The sequence below is a fragment of the Paroedura picta genome, chromosome 7 (assembly GCF_049243985.1).
Source record: "Paroedura picta isolate Pp20150507F chromosome 7, Ppicta_v3.0, whole genome shotgun sequence".
NCBI lineage: Eukaryota > Metazoa > Chordata > Lepidosauria > Squamata > Gekkonidae > Paroedura > Paroedura picta.
This window is the reverse complement of record NC_135375.1, coordinates 53,648,365-53,672,077: the sequence shown is the minus strand read 5'-3', so window position 1 is coordinate 53,672,077 and position 23,713 is coordinate 53,648,365. Positions and strand designations below refer to the sequence as shown.

The following is a 23,713-nucleotide window of genomic DNA, read 5'->3' as shown; positions in this document are numbered from 1 at the left end:
GACCAAAGTGGACAGGATACTAGCAACAGCGAGGCCAACCACATGCCCACTAGACCCTTGCCCATCCTGGCTCTTAAGAACAGCTGACATAAGGATAAAGGGCCCCCTCCGGGAGATAATCAATCTATCTCTCACAACGGGAGAATTCCCGGAGGGACTGAAAGAGGCTGTGGTACGCCCACTGCTGAAAAAAACATCCTTAGACCCGCGAGAGCCCAACAATTATCGACCCGTCTCGCATTTAGTGTTTCTGGGGAAGATGATAGAAAGGACTGTTGCAAACCAACTAACAGAGTACCTGGAAGAAGCTTCAGTCCTAGACCCATCCCAGTCAGGCTTCCGGCCTGGCCATGGGGTAGAGACAGCGCTAGTCGCCTTGACGGACGACCTCCATCCCCAGTTGGACCGAGGCGCCTGGTCTCGACCAGGGCCAGAGCATTCTCTGTCCTGGCCCCCACCTGGTGGAACGAGCTCCCAGAGGAGATCAGGGCCCTGACGGAGCTTAAACAGTTCTGCGGGGCCTGCAAAAAGGAGCTCTTCCACCAGGCATTTGGTTGAGACCAGGCATACCAACGATGAATGAAGGGCCCCCCCTCTCCCCCCTTCCTCCCAGAACTCCACCAGAGCGCTCTGGACCTGTTGTGGTATTGCAATGTTGCATCGTTATACTATTTTATTATATTGTTATACTGTTATATTATTCTGTTATATTGTTACAACCATTGTTATTAACTAAAAAGGTAAAGGTAAAGGTATCCCCTGTGCAAGCACCGAGTCATGTCTGACCCTTGGGGTGACGCCCTCCAGCGTTTTCATGGCAGACTCAATACGGGGTGGTTTGCCAGTGCCTTCCCCAGTCATGACCGTTTACCCCCCAGCAAGCTGGGTACTCATTTTACCGACCTCGGAAGGATGGAAGGCTGAGTCAACCTTGAGCCAGCTGCTGGGATTGAACTCCCAGCCTTATGGGCAAAGCTTTCAGACGGCTGCCTTACCACTCTGCGCCACAAGAAGCTCATGTATTGTTATTAACTACTGTATGTTTTTTAACGAAGACTTTTTCATGTATTGTTGATTAGTTTAATGTAAACCGCCCTGAGCCTTCGGGGAGGGCGGTATATAAATCTAAATAAATAAAAAATCTTCAGAGTTTACTGTTCTTATGAAAATCATTATTCATTGTTACGGCTCAGAAAGCCTTATTCAAAAAGTGCACCAAATGTGGTGCAAAGATGCCTCAGACTTATGAACACAACCTCTCTCTGGGCGAGGAGCATTCCATTCCCACTTCCAAAATCTGCCAAAAATTTACCTCCAAAGCTATAGGGGATCAGGCTTGCAAGCTTTGGGTAGTGCTGTGGGAGAAAGCCTTACAAGCATCTGAAACCCAGTCTAAATTGGCTTGGTTGAAAGTCTCGACTGAGAAAGTGTCATGTTTTGATGCATTCAACTCCACCACCAGGTTTGGCATCTACATGGATCTGTGTGGCATTGAAATCTCTTCACAAGAAACTAGCATCCTCTGAACTACCTTTGAAGAAGTCAAAAGTGAAGGAGAAATTCAAACCTCCTGCCCAAACCGCTTGTACCTAGCGACACGCTGGAACCGTCTCAACAGTTTCCTGAAGGCCTCCAGAGACACCGCTTCACAGGTCTCCCATATCTGCATCTGAAAGAGAGCTTGAAGTTAAGATCCCTTTTTACCAGCCAGCCCTCCAGGCTGAGATGGATATCCTGAGCAGTGCGATTATCCAGATTTATATGAGTACGGTTCCAAGTACCAGAATGTCAAGTACTACTCACAAGTAAGCTTCCGTCTCTTATTTCATGGATCCTACAGGTACAATGCAATCCAACTGCTGTTATGAATAATGGACACAGTGGACTCTGATGTTTCCAGTCCAAGTTCAGATGAAACATGTGCTGATCAATAAATTGGGCTGAGAATGATAATGGATTCATTATCTGATTCAGTATCTGAAGGTCAGCAACCAGGCTCTAGTTTCTAATCTCTGCTGACTAAGTTTTGCAACTAGGGTGTTATTTGCTACACAGTTTGGGACTTCTAACAGACATCTAAAGAAAGAGGACTGGATAGTTTCCAGATCACTTATTGAATGCATCTACCCAGATTGGAAGGATCTGCGGTATCATTTTAGCATTGTAGATTTTTAGAATGGCCAACAGATTTTTATTGTGTTTGTAGTGTTAAAACTTTGACAAGAGAGCTATTTGACCTTTTGCTGCTTTGTTAAAGCACTATGTTTTGCCCATTTGTTGTTGAAACTGAAGTTGATTCCTAAATATATGAAATTGTTTACCTGGTCTGTTTGGTAACTTTTTCCTCCCAGCGGTATTTATAGCGGGTTTAGCAAAATCTATTGACTTGGTCTTTTCAAAGTTAATTTTTAACTGATTTTTCACTACATTAGTTGATAAAAACGCGAACTTAATGTATAAGTCCCACCCATGTTTTTGTGAGAATTATCATATTGTTCATGTATAATAAGAGGGGAATTGGGCTTTTGGCAAGTAGGGGTGGATGACTGTTCACTTCTTCCAAACTGGCAGGCAAGTCATTAGGGAAGAGATGGAATAGATGCAGGACTAAGATACAGCCTTGCTTCACACCAATAATAATAGGTATTTTATTTGTTACATTTTCTTCTGCAGAGTATATTATTTGACAGAAGTTGTTATGGTGAAGCTGCTTCAGTAGGAACAGTAAGCACTGGTCAATATTTAAATATGTTGACTTGGTCCAGACCTTTTCTCTAGGATTTGAGTAGAAAGCCAATTTTAAATCAATGAAAGCAGCAAACAGTTTACCTCTCTTTGGTTTTGTATATTTCTTACTTAGAAAGTTTAGGATAGCACAGTGATATAACGTGGTAGTCCCTTTCCTAAAACCTATTGGTTCTGGCCCTATAATGTTGTTATGGGAGATCCAAGAAAGAAGATTAACAGCCAGATGTTTTGTGTACAGCTTACTTAAAATAGAAAGTAAAGTGATTTAGCGATAATTGGGAAAAATCCAAATTATAGCCTTCTTAGAGAGTTCATTTTGTTGGGGTGTGCCTCAACTCTCTGCAGGCTAGAGGGTTGATAAGATCAGAGTGTTAACCCTAACTAAGGCATTACCCTTAGTTTATTTATTTATGTGTTCTTGATGTGAAAATGTGTATGGTTGCCAGCACAGAAATAATTGGAGGTTTTTTTTGAGGGGGTAGAACCTGAGGAGTAAGGGGCTTGGGAATGGAAGGAACTTTAATGGGGTATAATGTCATAGAGTTCACCTTCCAGAGCGGCCATTTTATCCAGATGAATGGATCTTTTTTGCCTGGAGATCAGTTATAATGCCAGATCTCCAGCCACTGCCTGCAGGTTGGCAACCCTAAGTATATATCTATATCTAGCCCAGCAATACCTCAGTTCTGTGAAAGACATTTCTTTTTAGCTTTGCTACTAGATATGGAGTGTGAAAGAGTACAAAACCTATTTTCATTATATTTAGTAATGCTCATTTTTAGAGAGTTGAAAATGCTGTCAGTGAAGTACCTTACCTCAGTGGGAGCTTTTATGTTGCTCTCCATTTGCACTGAATAAGTGCCAGTCTTTTTCCAGCCTCTTTGAAGTACCTAAGGCTGGGGAGTAAAGTGGGCTCTTCATAAGAAAATCATATTTGTATATATAGATGGTAACTTTTATTTTTTAGATGGATGTCAGAATGTAAGATGTTTATACTCTTATCTAGAGGGAGCAGATGATTGTTAATACAAAATAATGGGGGAATGCAGTTTCTACTTGGACCATGGAGTTTCAGGTAGCTTGCAGTCACTCTATAAAGACATCATCGAAGGCCCTACTCCTCTTTAGTATCCCTGTTTCAACCTAGTGCTTGAAGCACAGCTGAATGATATTCCCCTTCTCTGTATACGTGTGTACAGCAAAACTAGACCTGTACATTAAATTTAAGGAATCAGACAAGTAAAGCATCTCTTTGTTTAATATGAAATGTATGAGTACTATCCTGAAACTTTCAGGTTCTCAGGAACCTAGCCACAGGTCCCGTTTTCATTTCTCTTCTTTTACTTTTCTGTTTGGATTCCGCAGTTGCTTTAGCTTATAACTGAGTTAAGAAACTTTGGGGAAGGGGGTTATCTGTTGGAATTTGCATGATTATCAGTCTATATAATGTCCTCTTCTTCTTGTTGTCAGGTGCGAAGTCGTGTCTGACCCAACACGACCCCATGGACAATTATACTCCAGGCCTTCCTGTCCTCTACCATTCCCCAGAGTCCATTTAAATTTGCACCTACTGCTTCAGTGACTCCATCCAGCCACCTCATTCTCTGTCGTCCGCTTCTTCTTTTGCCCTCGATCGCTCCCAGCATTAGGCTCTTTTCCAGGGAGTCCTTCCTTCTCATAAGGTGGCCAAAGTATTTGAGTTTCATCTTCAGGATCTGGCCTTCTAAGGAGCAGTCAGGGCTGATCTCCTCTAGGACTGACCGGTTTGTTCGCCTTGCAGTCCAAGGGACTCGCAAGAGTCTTCTCCAGCACCAGAGTTCAAAAGCCTCAATTCTTTGACGCTCGGCCTTCCTTATGGTCCAACTTTTGCAGCCATACATTGCAACTGGGAATACCATAGCCTTGACTAAACACACTTTTGTTGGCAGGGTGATGTCTCTGCTTTTTAGGATGCTGTCTAGATTTGCCATAGCTTTCCTCCCCAGGAGCAAGCATCTTTTAATTTCTTTGCTGCAGTCCCCATCTGCAGTGATCTTGGAACCCAGGAAAATAAAATCTGTCACTATCTCCATTTCTTCCCCATCTATTTGCCAGGAATTGAGAAGGCCGGATGCCATGATCTTTGTTTTCTTGATGTTGAGTTTCAAGCCAACTTTTGCACTCTCCTTCTTCACCCACATCAACAGGCTCTTTAGTTCCTCTTCACTTTCTGCCATTAGAGTGGTATCTGCATATCTGAGGTTGTTGATATTTCTCCCTTCAACCTTGATCCCAATTTGTGACTCCTCTAATCCCGCCTTTCTCATGATGTGCTCCGCATACAAGTTAAATAGGCAAGGTGACCGTATACAGCCTTGCTGAACTCCTTTCTCAATTTGAACCAATCAGTGATTCCATGTTCAGTTCTCACTGTTGCTTTTTGACCTGCATATACATTTCTCAAGAGACAAATAAGATGCTCTGGTATTCCCATCTCTTTAAGAACTTGCCACAATTTGTTGTGCTCCACACAATCAAAGGCTTTAGCATAGTCAATGAAGCAGAAGTAGATGTTCTTCTGGAACTCCCTAGCTTTCTCCATGATCCAGCATATGTTGGCAATTTGATCTCTAGTTCCTCTGCCTCTTCAAATTCTGCCTGTACTTCTGGAAGTTCTCAGTCCACATATTGCTGGAGCCTAGCTTGTAGGATTTTGAGCATAACTTTGCTAGCATGAGAAATGAATGCAATGGTGTGGTAGTTTGAACATTCTTTGACATTGCCCTTCTTTGGGATTGGAATGTAAACTGACCTTTTCCAATCCTGTGGCCATTGTTAAGTTTTCCAAATTTGCTGGCATATTGAGTGTAGCACTTTTACTGCATCGTCTTTTAAGATTTTGAATAGTTCAACTGGAATGCTGTCACCACCACTAGCTTTATTGTTGCTCAGACTTCCTAAGGCCCATTTGACTTCACATTCCAGGATGTCTGGCTCCAGGTCAGTAACTACCCCATTGTGGTTATCAGGGATGTTAAGCTCGCTCTTGTATAGTTCTTCTGTATAATTTTGCCACCTTTTAAAAATCTCTTCTGCTTCTGTGAGGTCCCTACCATTTTGGTCCCTTATCATACCCATCTTTGCATGAAACGTTCTCTTCATATCTCCAATTTTCTTGAAAAGATCTCTGGTCCTCCCCATTCTATTGTTTTCTTCTATTTGTTTGCACTGTTCATTTAAGAAGGCATTCTTATCTCTTCTAGCTTTTCTCTGAAATTCTGCATTCAATTGGGTGTATCTTTCTCTTTCTCTCTTGCCTTTCACTTCCCTTCTCTCCTTAGCTATTTGTAAAGCTTCCTCAGACAGCCATTTTGATTTCTTGCATTTCTTTTTCTTTGGGATGGTTTTAGTTGCTACCTCTTGTACAATGTTGCGAACCTCCATCCATAGTTCTTCAGGCACTCTGTCTATCAGATCTAATTCCTTAAATCTATTTGTTACCTCTACTGTATATTCGTTAGGGATATGATTTAGTTCATATCTGAGTGGCCTAGTGCTTTTCCCTGCTTTCTTCAATTTAAGCCTAAATTTTGCAACAAGAAGCTGATGATCTGACCCACAATCAGCTCCTGGTCTTGTTTTTACTGAACGTATAGAACTTCTCCATCTTTGGCTGCAGAGCACATAGTCAATCTGATTTCTGTGTTGACCGTCTGGTGATGTCCATGTGTAGAGTCGTCTCTTGGGTTGTTGGAAAAGAGTGTTTTCTATGACCATTGACAAAATTCTACCAGCCTGTGCCCTGCTTCATTTTGTACTCCAAGGCCAAACTTGCCTGTTATCCCGGTTATCTTTTGGCTTCCTACTTTAGCATTCCAATCCCCCATGATGATAAGCACATCATTTTTTGGCGTTGCTTTTGTCAGAGCTCTCAGCTATGACCTGTCTGTCTTGGGTGGCCCTGCACGGCATAGCTCATAGCTTCACTGAGCTACGCAAGCCCTCTTGCCACGGCAAGGCAGCGATCCTTGAAGGGGGATGTCCTCTACCCCTAGGTAAATCCCTGGATAGTCAGGATGAAGATCAGCCAACCAGGTTTATAGAGCGTCTTCCATGTTTTAGAGCCAGTTTGGTTGTAGTGGTTAGGAGTGCGACCTTCTAATCTGGCAAGCCAGGTTCGATTCTGCACTCCCCCACATGCAGCCAGCTGGGTGAATTTGGGCTCGCCATGGCGCTGATGAAGCTGTTCTGACTGAGCAGTGATATCAGGGCTCTCTCAGCCTCACCCACCTCACAGGGTGTATGTTGTGGGGAGAGAAAAGGGAAGGTGATTGTAAGCCGCTTTGAGACTCCTTCAGGTACAGCAGTGGTCCACAACCTTTCTGAGGCTGGGGACCGGCAGGGCAGCGGGTCGTGCCCACGGGCTGCGCATGCACGGGCCGTGCCCATGCATCGTGCATGCGTGGGTCTCGCCCGCGCATCGCGAATGCGCCATGTGCGACCAAAATCGCGCGTGCGTGGCACTTTTGCACATGCGTGAAAGTGCAGCGCATGCGCGATTTCGGCTGCTCATGGCACATGCGCGGGCACGGCCCTGATTTCCTCTCCCCGCCCTCCCGCAGTAAGAAGCTTCCCGGGCCGCAAGCTTGCGGCCTGGGAAGTTTTTTACTGCGGGGAGAGGGAGCCGCGGCCCGCCGGCCCGGCACCGGGCCGCGGCCCGCAGGTTGGGGACCACTGAGGTAGAGAAAAGCTGCATATAAGAACCAACTCTTATTATTATTATTATTTTCATCAGTTACTTCCAGGCTACAGCAATAAGTTCCCTTGGAGAAAATGACTGCTTTGGAGAATGAACCCTATGGCAGAATATACTTCTAAGATGCCTCGTCTATCCAGCGCTCCAGGAATTTCCCATGCCAGAGATGGCAACATTAACAGACCTCTATAGTTTCCAACTCCATGTAAATGAGGGTGTAGACCAACAAGTTCTGCTCTCATTCATTATCAAGTGTTGATGCTGTAGTGCTTAAGTGGAACGAAGACTAAATTTTCTAAGTTTAGGTTGATGTCTGTGTACGGTACTTGTTAGATGTTAGCAAATTCCTGAGATCTGAATAAGAAACACAGGGACAGAAAAATATGAGGAAATGGGCTCATAAAGGGGAAAGGTAACTTTTTCAATATTATTCTAGGTACCCTGAGCTAGCACATGTGTGCAGAAATCCGAATACCTTGATTTTATATCCTGGAGCAGGAGCAACAAATCTGGAAGAAGTAGAATTCAGCTCTCCTAATTCCTGTATAATCGTAATCATTGATGGAACCTGGAGTCAGGCCAAAGATATATTCTTTAAGAACTCCCTCTTTCGGATACCTAAACAGGTAAGTTTTAATATGCTTACTTTAAAATGGAGTGTGTGCCCTTTATTTCTTTGTTGCCTTGTGGACTTCTGTCACTCCACATTAGCATATGCTTACTGTCAGTTTAGCATGGAAAATGTCACCACAAGTGTCTGCTAATGTTTATATATGTTCCCTTTGTTTAAACAAGTTTTGCTTATCTGAAACAAGGTCTAAGTATCCCCAGATATTTGAATATATAACCCAAGGTTGACTGCATGTGGGGGAGTGGGGAATCAAACCCAGTTTGCCAGATTAGGAGCCACAACCAAGATTGGGCTAAAATACATATGATATTACAGGATTAAGCTTTGATTCCCACTTAAACCGGCTTGTATGTTGTTAAGTGTACACCCAGACGTTTTGCTGAATACAGCTAAGAACTTTTCTTTCATGCTACTACAGCAGTTCGGTTGGTTTGGGCGAAGAACTGGAAAACGAAGGAGACTCCTCTATTTCTTAGTGGCTGGATAAGTTAACTGAATTATCAAAAAATAGCTAGGCTCACTAGTATGATCAATAGAAGATCTGTAGAATAATATGAAGATCAATGAAGCTGATGGATTATTTTAAGAAAGGAACTTAGGTTTACTAGACATATAATATGGTATAGCACAATTAGAGCAAGGAGGACTTTTTATTTTCTTCTTTTAGATAGTACAACAATATGCTTAATTTTATGTATTTTTATAATAGTTGCTACTATGTTTTTCTTGTTAACATTACTACTTTTAAATTAAAAAAGAAGCCACCAGCAAGCTCGCTAAATACTGACAATCAAGATAGTATTTGCCAATTCAGTAAAATGAAAAATCAATTTGCCATATTTGTTAACTTTAAATCTGCACTTTAATACATTCTTTCCATTGTGTTTATCACTTGGATTACTTTTTGAGTTGTTTTCAGAGTTTAAAGCCCAAGAGAAGAATAACTTGCAATAACGTATCATCAAGCATTATATAGAGCCATTTAGAATTGGCTTAATATCTCTGGTGCTAGTTCAGACAATTGGTAACAATTATCGTTGTGTTTATCTGCTGTAAAATTCCATTGTAATTTATTCTCATACTTCTTCCATATACCAATTTTAATCTTAAGAATAGAATAGCATTTTTGATTAAGAGTTGTCTGTCTGGTTAGAAGAAACAGCAGCCATAGTACCTGCAATGCTGCTAAGATGGGTTTATTTCCTGAACTTGCTGGGGTTTCTTGTGTTCAGTGTTAGGAATCCACAGGCCTTCCTGGTTGTGTTTAGCATCCAAGCTGATGCTCTTAATTTCGAGTGATTCAAGACATAAAAATTGGCATTGTGATAAGAAATTTCAGAAAGTGTTGGTCTGTGTGGCGAAGCAGCCCTTGCAAAAGCCTGTTATCTGGTGGCAGGATAGAAAGCTGCTCAGTCAGCTGGATGTCTGTCCAGCCTGGTTTCCCATTCTCTGCACCCCTAAATCCATCTATGTAAATAACAGCCACTATTCAGATTGAATTAGGGAATCCACTTGAGCTAATGCTTTATTCCTCTTACTTTGAATATTTTATTCACCTACATCATCCTGGGGACTTTCACCTTCAATTGTGAACTAGAAGAGTGAACTCTATTCCCCCTGTAACTTTCTTTCTCTCTCCCCCGCACCTCAGGAAAATATGGTTGATTGGGGCAAATTTTGGGTTACATAGTCAACTACAATATTCAAAGTGAGAGGAAATTAAAGAAACAAGGTGTCCAGGGCTGCTATGGGCCTCTGGGCCCATGGGCCTCTGGACAAAGATTCCACCTGAGCCCCCCCTATGACCCTGATCCAAACCAAATGTGTTAACAGAACAAATCACTTTCCTTGCTGTTACCATGAATTTTTAGTAATAAAATAATTGACCTGGCTATTCATTTATGGAAGGCATAATTCACCAGAGAATAATATTTACAATATTTGCTGGCGTATAAGACTACTTTTTCCCCCTGAAAAACATGCCTCCAAGTGGGGGGGGGGGGTCGTCTTATACACCGGGTGCACTTCAGTTGGGATAGACATAGCTGCCCATAGTGACCCATAGTACTGTATTTTGAGTGGAAATGTTGGGGGGTCGTCTTATACGCCCAGTCGTCTTATACGCCAGCAAATACGGTATTTATTTGTTTTATTTATTTATTTATTTATTTATTTCATCGATATCTATACCACCCCCCTCAGTCACCTGTCTTGGGGGGAGGGTGAACAGCAAGTATTCATTATATGCGATAAAATCTATAAACTCTTGGATACTCAAAACTGGCCACTAGCATCAGGATAATTGTGGGAGTCCAGGGCCAAAATTAAAATGCATGGGAATATCTTGGTCCAGGTATGCTCAACCTATCCCTGTGCTGTTTGCAGTGAAAACAGTCAGTTGCAGTGTCAAAAATGAAGAGAATTAAAACACACTTGAACCACACTATTTTTATAAGATAGGTAGCTAGGGATGCAACCCCTTCCGAAAACCAATAGCTTTGGGGATAGGGATATTGAATCCCCAAAATATTGATATTTCCCAATATTCCTGAATCCCAATGCTGGCATGGTATTCGGATTCAGTAAATATTCGGGAATGCCGAATTATGGGGCTCAATTATGTGTTATGAAGGCCAGTACAGTCAGTTGTTCCCTTAGGCTGTAATGGAGAATCAATACAGAGGTCCCACAAAGGTTTGACTGAATGGCCCTTTATGGTTTCTTCCAGCTCTATGTGATTCTGGGGAGGGGGGGTGTTGTTCTTTGAGGTGGAGGCAAAAGGACGCTCTGGCTTTTTTAGCCCAATGATTCACAGCATTTGTTTTTGGATGAGCCAGATGCTGAATCCAGAACAGGTCCAAGATGCACGGTTGGTTGATTTATTTATATTGCATTTGGATTGTTGGAAGCCACTGTAAGTTCCTTTGAAGAGAAGCATGATACAAATATTTTGAGAAATAAATATAAAGTTGGCCACCTTTCCAACCACTTTACTTACAGCTCTATACTTGTTCTATTTGAAATCTCTTAGCAGTTATGCTAAACAATTGAAAAAAAGATATAGCTGCTTAGAAAGTTCACAATAATATTCCCTTTCATAAAATTTACGTGTCAAAAGGACTGTAACATTCTGCTGCTGCTATCAATAAAAGATATTAGTGTCTGAACTGCAGCTTTCTTTTATAGCAAAAAAGATAATCCTAACACATGTTTAAAAACCATCTTCCATGTTTTATTTCCATTAATACAAAGGTTATATTATTACACTATTTTCTGATAATCAAAATGTCGAACCCTTTGAGAGTAAACTGTATAAAACAGAAGCAAAGCAGAATCCATGTTTTGCTTCTTCTCAGAGTATGCCGTATTACTTCTTTTTCTCTAGAGATTTGCTAAATTTTGTATTCTTTCAGCATAAGGTCTCTTTTGGTGCCAGGTTTTATGTGTTTCTAACATTATTGGAGCAAGTTTTTTATTACAAGACATGATCTCAATATTAATAGAACAGTTGCCACAAAAAATTGTGGCACTTTAGCAAATAATATTCCTGACAAGATGAACATTGAAATAAGTATGCATTTGAAGGCCAAATACAGATTTTAAAAAAATGAACTCTCACTGCTGGAAACAGTTCTCATATATTTCATTTAGCCCTCTCAATCCATAACATCTAAATAGGCAATTTGTGATGGTGCCCTCTAACTGTTCTCAAATATCCAAAAATGCCTTCCTCCTCCTTAAACTGAGAAGGGTAGATGGACTTTTTTTTTTTTATTTCAACACTGACTTTTTAAAAAGTCATCAGCAGGATCGTAGTTTTTAATAGGTGCATGATATTTCCTTTCTTTCCAATTTGTTAGCCTTCCCATTTTTTCTTTCTCCTGACCCAATCACTACATTGTGAGAATAGATACATTTCAGAAGTTCCCTACCCTTTTGATTCTGCAATCTAGAATGGAATTTATTGTACCCCCAGTGCATTCCTCCTTGACCAGATTGAAAATTGCAACCCTCACATTACTTAAATTTCTAGGGCAGAGACTTTTATAGGCAGGTCTGGGTCCCAGAGGGCTGTTTTGGGGCCTCCCAGAGCCCCCCTCCAGAAGGGTCACAGAGGTTGTGCCAGAAGGTGGCTCACTCTCCCCCTCCCCCCAATGTCCTCCAAGTTGAAAGAGGCTAGGAGGCCAGGGCAACTTGCTGGCAGCAGGGCATGCTCAGAGGTCAGCTCCTCTTCCACCCAGCGAACAAGGGAGTTGTAGCCTTTCCTGGCTGAGAGCTCCTTCCTGATTGGGGCTAAACTACCAGTGTATGCCATTCCTGGCTGAAGGCCATGACTTACTTGTGATAGAGGCTTTTCCTGGCTGCCATGGATCCCAGCAGGCTGACAGGGGGGCATCTCTGGGCCACCCACCCACCAAAGGCATACAGAGGCTGTACCTGAAAGAAGCTTCCCCCCATGTCTTCTGAGTTGAAAAGGCCAGGAAACCATGCTCTGAGACTGCCTCCTCTTCCACCCAGCAAACATTTGAAAGCTTTCCACCTCCAAATTGTCTACATGCAATTTGAGCTGACTAGCCCTCATTGGCAGAGTGCAATTTGAGTTGATTGGCTCTCACTGGCAAGTGCAATTTGAGCTGATTGGCCCCCATTGGCAGAATGATCTCTCCCTGTTTGCAGCACAGCCCCATGGAGGGCCAATCAGGCAGGGAGTGAGTTGTGTCCACCCAATTTGAGCTGATTGGCCCTCACTGATAGAGTGCAATTTGAACTGATTAACCTTCATTGGCAGAGTTATCTCTCTATTGGCAACACACTGCCAGAAAGGCCAAGAAGGTAAGGAGTAAGCAGTCAACCTGAGCTTTATTATGTTTAGTGATTTTTCAGCCTAAGGCTATAAATACTAATGGACCTTGATAATCGGTTGGAAGGGACTGTCGGAGTATTAGAGAGATGTGTATGTTAAGCACAGTTTAAAGTTTCTCCTTTCTATTAATGAGCAATGTTCTACTCATAGTGTTTCGTTCTTGTGCTGGTGTCCCTTTACAGGAACACATTGCCCAGTGGGTTTTTTGTACAGCGACAACTGAGAAAAACCATGAAGGACTTCCCAGGCACTGCTGGAATCCTTGCAACAGCTGTCACTGTTGGCAGTGGGGACACTAAAGGAGTAGCGCATTAAGCTAACAAATTGCATTAAGTCTAACAGATACAAATTAGTTGGAAGAAGAGAACAAGTTAGTTTGCACAGCAGGTGTGGTTGCACCATTGAGCTCCTATTGCATAAAGCAATCACAATGCACAGTAAGCAAGATGGCTTTTTGCAAAAGGCAATGTAAATAGTGTAGTGGGATCAGATGGCTAAAAAGCACTTAACCTTGTAATGCTTCATTAAATAAACAACTGAAAGTTTAAAGGTATGTTCAGAAGCTTAAAATTTAAATGTTAACTGATTTTTTAAATATTTGCAGATATTAGTGGGGAAAGTAAAGTGAGCTTTTCTTCCCAACACCTCCATCATAATTTTCAAAACTCTATCCATATCCATAAAGTAAAATAATGCTTATTTGGGGTATATGTATGTTCAGCATTTTAAATTTCAAATTATATGCCTAAATCTTCTTTATTACATATTCAGTATTATTGAATATTTTATCACTACTTACCTATTCAGGATAGCTGTTGACAATGAATCATAGCACCATAAGAAAATTTGTAATACCGTATATACTCGTCTATGAGCTGACTTTTTCAGTACAGTATTCACATTGAAAAAGTCCTCCTCAGCTTATATGGTATATATGGTAATTGAACTAACAGCCTGCTGCCAGTCAGCCAATCATTACATTTCTTCTGCAAACCTCCTGCAAGCTGAAGTTTGCTTGCTCTGGCTGCTTGTAGGACCGCAACGGTTTGACTGAGGGACTCTTGTCCTTTTTTTTGCCTTTTGCCTTTACTTCTTCCAAACTATTCTTTTGGTTTCTGTGGGTGGGGTGGGGTAAGGCAGGTTTTGGGGGTGCTTTGGGATTTACTGTTTCTCCTAATGTTATTTCTTCTTTTTTCTGAGGGGCAGCATTGTTTGCCTTTTCTTCTTGGGGTTGTGTTTCTTTTAAAAGTTGATTTTTACAGTTCTTTCTTTCAGTGTTGAGTGTTACAGTTCTTAATTTCAGTGTTTTGTTCTGGGGAGGCACTATAGCTGTAGTTAGAGTAGTCCATTCTCACAGTTTGGTGGCTGTTGTACTTGTTGTCGGAGGTTGCCAACTTCGGGTACTGTTGTTCTGTTCTGGTTTGCTGGCCCTCTTTTACACTGACAGAGCTAGTTTACTGTTTTTCTTTGAAATAAATATTCAAAAACATTTAACCTAATGGTGCCTCAATTAATGTAAATTTACCAGTAACTGAAGTATTTCCCACCCTCGGCTTATATGCGAGTCAATAAGTTTGCCCAGATTTTGTGGTAAAATTAGGTGCCTAGGCTTATATCCGGGTCGGCTTATATGGGAGTATATACGGTATATAATAAGAAGGTAGTGGATATTTCTGTTCATTATCATTTATTAATTTATATTCTCATTCTGCTTCAGCATTGCAATACATTTATATGTATTACAATATATATATATATATATACACTGTTTTTAAAGTGTTCATTATTCTAAATTTGACTTCTGCTTGCATAATAAACAATTTGACCTCATATTTCAAAATTGGTCTATATCTCAAATAGGTTCTTAATTTTGCAATTACTGCATAGTCGGCAAATTTACTTTCCCATTCTTCTAAGCTTGGGCAGATGCCTGATTTCCATTTTGTTGCATAAATTATTATAGCCATTGACACCATGTTTTCAAATATCTCTTCCAAAACTTTTGTAAATTTGTTAGGCAATATTCCTAATGGCAGGAGCCTCTTGTGGTGCAGGGTGGTAGGGCAGCAGACATGCTGGGAGTTCAATCCCAGCAGCCGGCTCAAGGTTGACTCAGCCTTCCATCCTTCCGAGGTCAGTAAAATGAGTACCCAGCTTGCTTGCTGGGGGGTAAACAGTAATGACTGGGGAAGGCACTGGCAAACCACCCCGTATTGAGTCTGCCATGAAAACATTAGAGGGCGTCACCCCAAGGGTCAGGCATGACCCGGTGCTTGCACAGGGGATACCTTTACCTTTAAACATTCAGAGAACCAAGGCTTCATGAGGGTTTCATGGGGGGGGGGGGAGTAGTAGACTTCAGTCTACCTTTCAGACATATATTCAGTTTTTGCGCAAGGAATTCAGATGCATGAATTTTTCAAAATAGAACATTATTATAACTAAAATATACCTGGTAAGACATACTATAAATATTTGGTTGTTACTACAGAATAGAATGTCACATGCTTTACCTTCATCAGATTTTATATCCATCTGATTAGATTCTTCTGTGCTCGCCTCTGAAGAAATATGCTCAAAATTTTTTTTAAGGTGTTGTAAAAAGACCTCCATTGATAAAGTAAAATGCAATTCTTTATTGTTTAGCCAGTGCACTACAAAAGGTCCACGTTTTTCTTCATTTTCATTAAGACTCAGAGACATGATAGAAGGGAGCAAAGGAATGTCTGTGAAGACAAAAACAGTAATATATATTTGCATTAGTCCCTATCGTTTCAACTGCATTAGGGATGGACATTAATACAGGTATTGGAATTACTGAAGATAAAAACAAGAATAGCAACTAGAAAATAATTAATCTGGGTAACATTGCCTTTTAAAAAGTCTGTCCATACTCTGCATAACTGTAAACCCTGAGTGATTTAAACTGCTAACACTCTGAATACTTAGACTGTTGTGTTGCAGATGCGCTGGCCCAGCTCTTTCCCCACCCATGAAGCAGCCAGCCTGGGGCGAGGAGAGCCTAGGGAGGGAGGGAAGGAGACTGCTTCGCGGCCGGCGACAGAGCCGGCCCAGCTCTTTTCCCAGCTGCGAGGCAGGAAAGCTGGCCTGGGAGGGAGAGGGAGGGGGGAGCCAGTTTTGCAGCCAGGGAAAGAGCTGGGTCCAGCTACTTTCCCAGCCACAAACCCAGGAAGCTGCCCAGGCGGGGGCGGTGAGAGCCCTCCTAGCGCCCGCTGTATTTCAAGTACAGCGGGCTTAACTACTAGTTTCATTATAATTTTTTCTTATTCCTGTTAATTTATCCTAAAAGGATCCAAATTATTCAATATTTTCCATTACATACTCTATTGATTTTTGTGGATTAAAAAATTGTTAAAGCCGCATTGTCTGCATAACTGTTCATTTTATGCCATCCACTTTTGTTCCTTTTGTCTTATCTAATTTTTTTAGCTAAAGTCTCTTGTTATTAAGATAAATAATAAAGGTGACAGTGGACAGTTCTGGTATATTCCTTTTCCAGTCAAAATTGTTTCTGTTGGCTTTCCATTTATTAAAAACCTTTGCATGTTGATTCAAGTATATACTTCGTATCCAGTTCCAAAATTCCAAGCTGCAGTCCATATTCCGTAGTACATTCAGTAGAAAAGGTCAGGTTAGATTATCAAATGCTTTCTCTACATCCAAAAAAAATGCTCCCTTTGGATTTTTTTCTTATTCTCACATTCAATTGCATCTATTATAAATTGTATATAGAAGATTATCTTTCTTGCACCCCTTGGGTACAAAGCCTATTTGATCAGCATGTTATAATTACCCATACATTTTATTTGATGAGCCTCTTGTGGCGCAGAGTGGTAAGGCAGCAACATGCTATCTGAAGCTCTGCCCATGAGGCTGGGAGTTTGATCCCAGCAACTGGCTCAAGGTTGACTCAGCCTTCCATCCTTCCGAGGTCGGTAAAATGAGTACCCAGCTTGCTGGGGGATAAACGGTAATGACTGGGGAAGGCACTGGCAAACCACCCCGTATTGAGTCTGCCATGAAAACGCTAGAGGGCATCACCCCAAGGGTCAGACATGACCCGGTGTTTGCACAGGGGATACCTTTACCTTTACCATTATTCTGTCAAAGGCTTTATTATCTACATTCAATCAAGAGATGTCTGTATGATTATGGTAATGCTGCATCAATGCCTTCATTATATATTAATGTTATATATGCCTGTTGCCACATCAGAGGTAATGTCTTTCCTTTTATCTTATTCATAAATTTTTGTAATGGTATCTATTATTAACATTTTTAAAATATGTTTATAATACATTGCCATAAGAAAAACATACTACACTCCTATAGATTTTAAAGTTAAAGCACACAATAGTATATTTAATACAAATTACTATGGAATATCTTCCTATTAGTTTATTATAGAAAGTGGTAATAATCCTCTCAAGTTCATTTTAATGGATCCAACCTAATATTGAATAACCAATCTTACAAGCAGCACTATTAATAATAATATCACTCCACAGAACACACACCAATCTGCAAATAAACAACAACAACAAAAACTCATACATTTCACACTATTAAAGAGACAGTCCTCTCTTGAATCATCCTGAGTTTAGAATACAACAGGTACTGTCTGTTATCAAAGCATAGAAGACAACAGGTACTGTTGTATGTGTGTGTGTTTTATTTTTGAAAAACTCCTACTTTTAAAATGGTTCATTTTAAACTTTTGAACATTTTTTAACTTTTGAAAAGTTTGTTTTAAAAACAATTCTTTAAAATATTTTTTAAAAATTAAATATTTAAATATTAAAAAAATAAAAACTCTTGGGGGGGAAATTAAGAACCATTTTTAGGCTCAAACCCATAAAGATGTGATCTCCAAACAAGCTCCTTAGTGACTGAGCCACTTTAGCCATAATTTAGCTTGAAGCCTATAACCCCTATTCACAGAGTTCTCAGCTCCTTCGATCCCTTTTGTAAAAAAAAAAAAAAAAAAAGGAATCCAAGTTTAATGCTGTAAGAGTGCTCATCCTCTGGGAAGGGAGGGGCAGTCCTTAGAGCTGACTGGCTCACAAAGTTCTAAGCTAGGTAAAAGAATTCCTACCACAACGCTTCAGTGCATATCAGCAGACAGAATGATATGGTGACCTCAGATCGCACAACTGAGGTACCTGGGCTAAAACACTAACAGCTTAGTGATGTGATCAAAAGGACAATTAAGATCACAATTTTTTGTGATGAATATGAGCTGAAACAGGTAATCACAGGTGCAAAGAGTTAAAGCATCCTTCCAGAGCTGTCAAGAAAGTTTTACAGCATTCTCTATTAAAGATATAGGAATGAGATAGCATGGCTGTTTGATCTTCACAGGGTTGCTAAAAGGTAAAGGTATCCCCTGTGCAAACACCGGGTCATGCCTGACCCTTGGGGTGACACCCTCTAGCGTTTTCATGGCAGACTCAATACGGGGTGCTTTGCCAGTGCCTTCCCTTGTCATTACCGTTTACCCCCCAGCAAGCTGGGTACTCATTTTACCGACGTCGGAAGGATGGAAAGCTGAGTCAACCTTGAGCTGGCTGCTGGGATTGAACTCCCAGCCTCATGGACAGAGCTTCAGACTGCTGCCTTACCATTCTGCATCACGTAACAAATGTTACCTGTCCCTACAAACACATACCCATCACTTAAAAAAAAAGAAATGGCCAATATGGGAGGAAAAGGACAGCCCTGTTTCTTACCCTTCCTGCTATGTAAAGCACATGTCAATGGGGAGGAGGGAGGAGGAAGCAGCTCGAGGCAAGCTTTTCTTTATTTCTTCTGACATTAATGTTGAACCCTGCATATCACAACACTTAAGAGGCTCATAAAGCAGGAAAAAAAATATTTTATAGCACGGAAGTTGACACAAATGAAGGCAGTACTAAAATGCCAAGTCCGGAAGTTAAAGCAGCTACTCCTGATGGAAACCAATCAGCAGCATACTTCAAAAAAAAGGAAGAAAAAATCTCAGCATTCCAGTTTTTCTTTTTAGGATGCAGAATTAAACTCTGCAATTTGGAGGAGAATAATCCAAGTAAGAAGATAGGTGCAGAGTACAGAAACAGGCTGTCAACAGGATGTGAATTTATTTATTTATTTATTTATTACATTTCTAGACTGCCACTCTCGGCCAGGCCACCACATGGTGATTTACAATAAAAATATAAAACCAATTAAATCCCTAGTATATTAAAACAGATGGTTGTCGGTGGCAGCTGCAAATGATAACCTCTTATTTCCTACAAAACCTCACTCTACTGCCCACTTTCTGTATCCACTATTGATGGTCCTGGCAATGTCAGCCTAGTGGTACTGATCAGAAGAGGGGGGAAGGGAGGGGCCCAATCTCCAGCCTGGCCTCAACCAAATGCCTGGCAGAAGAACTCCATCTTACAGGCCCTGTGGAACCCAAAGAGCTCCATCAGGGCCTTCAGCTCTTTTGGGATCTCATTCCACCAGTTAGGGGCCGGGACTGAAAAGGTCCTGCCCTTGGTCGAGGCCAGGTGTGCTTCTCGGGGGCCAAGGACAACCAGCAAATTCACACCCGCAGAGCGAACTGTCCCACAGATAGGTAGGATATCGGCTTCAATTAAGTGAAAATCAAAATTAAGCTGTGACTACAGAAAGTGCCCAATTCTCTTGGAGGAAATAGCAAACTCCATGATATCACATCTCCATTGAGCTCGCACCCACAAACCAGCAGGCACGCCTCCCCCCCCCCCCCGGCGCAGTGAGTGCTGAGCTGCAGGGGGAGGTGCCGGCGCCCGCAGGCACAGCAGGTCCGCATCTTCATGTTTACATTAATGTGCGGTAATTAATATGCACATTACTGTTTGTTATTAATTTGTTATTAATTTGTTATTACTGTTTGTTATTTTTTTCTTAGAATAATTAATCCCTTTTAAATGGCAAAAAGAAGTATATGATACAAACAGTTTGGAAAACCATGAAATTTTGTTTTTAAAAGAAGTTGTACAATTTGGCTACATACATGACCAATGTTGGTACTACCTCAGCAATTTGCTTATAGTTTGCATATGTACCTTACTTCTCTGTTTTCATTCATACCTGTGTTCACCAAAATTCTTTGTATTGATTTTGGCCAACTCTCCTATTCATCTCATCTCAGTCACAATAAGTTCCAGTGTGACGTGGCAATGAAATCCTCTGTCCTCAAGTACTTTCCAACCTTCCTGGTTAATTTTCATCCATAACCTGAGGTTTCTATTTAAGTTGGCATATTATAGATAAGTTATGCTTTATAAGTGTTGATTCATGCAACTCGCTTTTTCACACTTAGAATCTATTCAGTATCATGAACAAATAATTTAAAGAAATGAATGTGTAATTAGATTCCAAAGAGCATCTGAGCTCAGATATTGCCTGTGCCTGTCAACGTTTCTGATACCTTCAGTTAATTAAAGTTAACTAGCTGTGGCAATATGCATAATTACATTTTTTTTCTTTATTTCATGACCCTGAGATCCTTATTCTGCTCAGTGCCTGGTTGCATTTCCTTGCAGCACTTCCCTTGTCCATTAATTATTAAAAGAATAGCACTTCATAAAATATTGATCTGTTGCCTGACATTCATTTCTGAAAAAAAAATACACAGAGCCAAAAAGATAATATGAGGAGCCTTTCTAATAACTACTTTTCTATTGCATGAGACTTGAATCATTTTAATTCTTTTTTTCAAGCTGTTAATTATGTGTTCTGCAAATACAGCACGTATTTGGTATCATTATTTTCTATAATGTACTATTTAAGTCTAAAAATCTGACACTTAAAGTTAGTGGAAATACCCAGGTCATCTCTTTTAAAATGAGTTCATTTAATGGTTTTTGATGCCCTATAAAACATGCTTGCCCTGAGTCATTTGATGATTCTTAAAAGAGACAGCACAAAAGGATCCTATTTATATATTTGGTGATTCTGTCATGGGGTAACATTGTTAGTAGAAAAGGAATAAAGTACAGGATGTTGCAAATCTACCACCCAGGACAGCATGCAGACATAACACACCAACTGTATACCTTTCCAGTAACTGTAGTTATGAGAAGAAGAAGAGGAGGAGGAGGGGGAGGGGGATGAATTGGTTCTTATATGCCGATTGATTGCATAGGGATATTACCATTTTGGGACAGATTGTGCATCATTACGAATCTCTAGAAAGAGATGAAACAGTAACAACAATAATAATACTTAGAATTTGCCTAATAATATATTTATTTAAAAAAATAAGACATAAGAGGGACACAAAAGAAAAAGAGAGGCTACACAACAGATTATACATATCAAGTATCATAATACATTACTTGGTGTACAGAACAGATTACTGATCTATTTTACAACCATCTAGTTAATAATAATCAATTTCATCACTACTACATGTTCAGTGCTACACATTTTGACATTTCCATGCACTAACCATAGGTTTCAATATACCCAAGTGCAAAAGAAAGTCTGCTATAAATCTTGCAATAAAAAACAAAGGATATTTTTGTTCAGAATCTACTTCTTATACCTTTATATTAAAAAAAAATTATTCTACTTCCATGTTGTAATACATTTATATGTGTTACAATACATTTATATACAATTTTTAAACTGTTTACCCAACAGGAGACCAAGTTGGCCCAGAAATAAGATTCACAGATCGGATTGACTTTTCATAGAATCACAGAATCATAGAGTTGGAAGGGGCCATACAGGCCATCTAGTCCAACCCCCTGCTCAACGCAGGATCAGCCCAAAACATCCAAGAAAAGTGTGTATCCAACCTTTGCTTGAAGACTGCCAGTGAGGGGGAGGTCACCACCTCCTTAGGCAGCCTATTCCACTGCTGAACTACTCTCACTGTGGAAATTTTTTTCCTGATATCTAGCCTATATTGTTGTACTTGAAGTTTAAACCCATTACTGTGTGTCCTTTCCTCTGCAGCCAACGAAAACAGCATTCTGGCCTCCTCTAAGTGACAACCTTTCAGATACTTAAAGAGGGCTATCATGTCCCCTCACAACCTCCTTTTCTCCAGGCTGAACATTCCCAAGTCCCTTAACCTATCTTCATAGGGCTTGGTCCCTTGGCCCCAGATCGTCCTCGTTGCTCTCCTCTGTACCCTTTCAATTTTATCGACCTCCTTCTTGAAGTGAGGCCTAGAGAACTGCACACAGTACTCCAGGTGTGGTCTGACCAGTGTCGTATACAATGGGACTATAACATCTTGTGGTTTTTATGTGCTGCCCCTGTTGATAGAGCCCAAAATGGCATTTGCCTTTTTTACCGCTGCATCACACTGCCTGCTCATGTCTAACTTACAATCCACAAGTACCCCAAGGTCTCGTTAACACACAGTGTTACCTAGAAGCGTATCCCCCATCCAGTAGGCATGCTTTTTATTTTTCTGACCCAGATGCAGAACTTTACACCTATCTTTATTAAATTGCGTCTTGTTGTCATTTGCCCATTTTTCCATTGTGTTCAGATCTCATTGAACTCTGTCTCTATCTTCTGGAGTATTTGCCAGTCCTCCCAATTTGGTGTCATCTGCAAACTTGATGAGTAGTCCCTCCACCCCCTCATCTAGATCATTAATAAATATGTTAAAAAGTACCAGACCGAGCCCTGAGGTACCCCGCTACTCACCTCCCTCCAGTCTGATGAAACACCATTGACAACAAATCTTTGAGTGCGGTTCTCTAACCAATTCCCTATCCACCTAACTATCTGAAAATTCGGATTGCAGTCCTTCAATTTATCCATCAGAACATCAAGGGGAACCTTATCCAAAGCTTTACAATAATCCAAGTAAACGACATCAACCGAATTTCCACGATCCAGAAAACCTGTTACTTGGTCAAAAAAGGAAACCAGGTTGATCTGACAGGACCTGTTGGAGACAAATACATGCTGATTTCCTTGGATCACCAAATTGTCCTCCAGATATTTGCAGATCATTCCCTTTTATATCTTTCATTGGCAACTTTATTTGACACTATCAGTACCCAGCAGCAGCGTCGACATAGCATGGGGAGAACCTCTGCTGTCTTGTGATCAGCAGACCACAAGGAAGCCCTGATCCCAGCAGCACCTCTGGACCTGTTGAGCACTCAGCCTCTCATGGGAATGGCTTCCCTTGCCTGCTGAGACCACCAAGGGCAGGCAACCTTAAACTGGTGGAACCCTATGGGTGGAGGACTCTGCTTGATTCCCTCTAGTTGCCCCACAATGTAAACCTGTCTGGCTCACCAGCATTGTTGGTACCATGGCTAAGCATTCCCGCAGTCTCTTAAGGAAGCCCCAAGATGGGAAATCAGATTTGCATATGCAGATTCCCCCAAAAAGAATCTTTCCCAGGCATAAAATTGACACATTGTGACAAAATGTAGCAAAATTATTAACATACTTATTTATGCCTCATAACTGGCAAACAGCCTAGAATACAAACAGTTTATCTTGAATAACATTTGAAACAGGGTGGAACAATGGGTAACTTCCAACTGATTTGACTCAGGGAAAAGAGGGTGGGCACCGAGTGGACCACTTTAAAGAAATTTGGCCATGGACCTCCGATGTGTACCACCAGCCATGATTTCAGGTGGGCTGCATTTGTGCTGGCTGACATTGCCATACACTCTCACCCATGCAACCTCTTCCTGGGCCTGCCTTCTATGAGGGCAAA

The 23,713-nt window shown here is 41.0% G+C and overlaps 1 protein-coding gene across 6 annotated transcripts in view; it reads left to right on the top strand.

Moving 5' to 3' along the window:
- Positions 1-23,713, top strand: part of DTWD2 (DTW motif tRNA-uridine aminocarboxypropyltransferase 2) — a 95,904-nt gene that overhangs the window by 53,763 nt on the left and 18,428 nt on the right. For all 6 annotated transcript variants that reach the window (XM_077344363.1, XM_077344366.1, XM_077344364.1 and 3 more), the window contains one exon: positions 7,920-8,109. In XM_077344363.1, the coding sequence (XP_077200478.1) occupies positions 7,920-8,109 (190 nt within the window). The remainder of the gene's footprint in view (positions 1-7,919; positions 8,110-23,713) is intronic.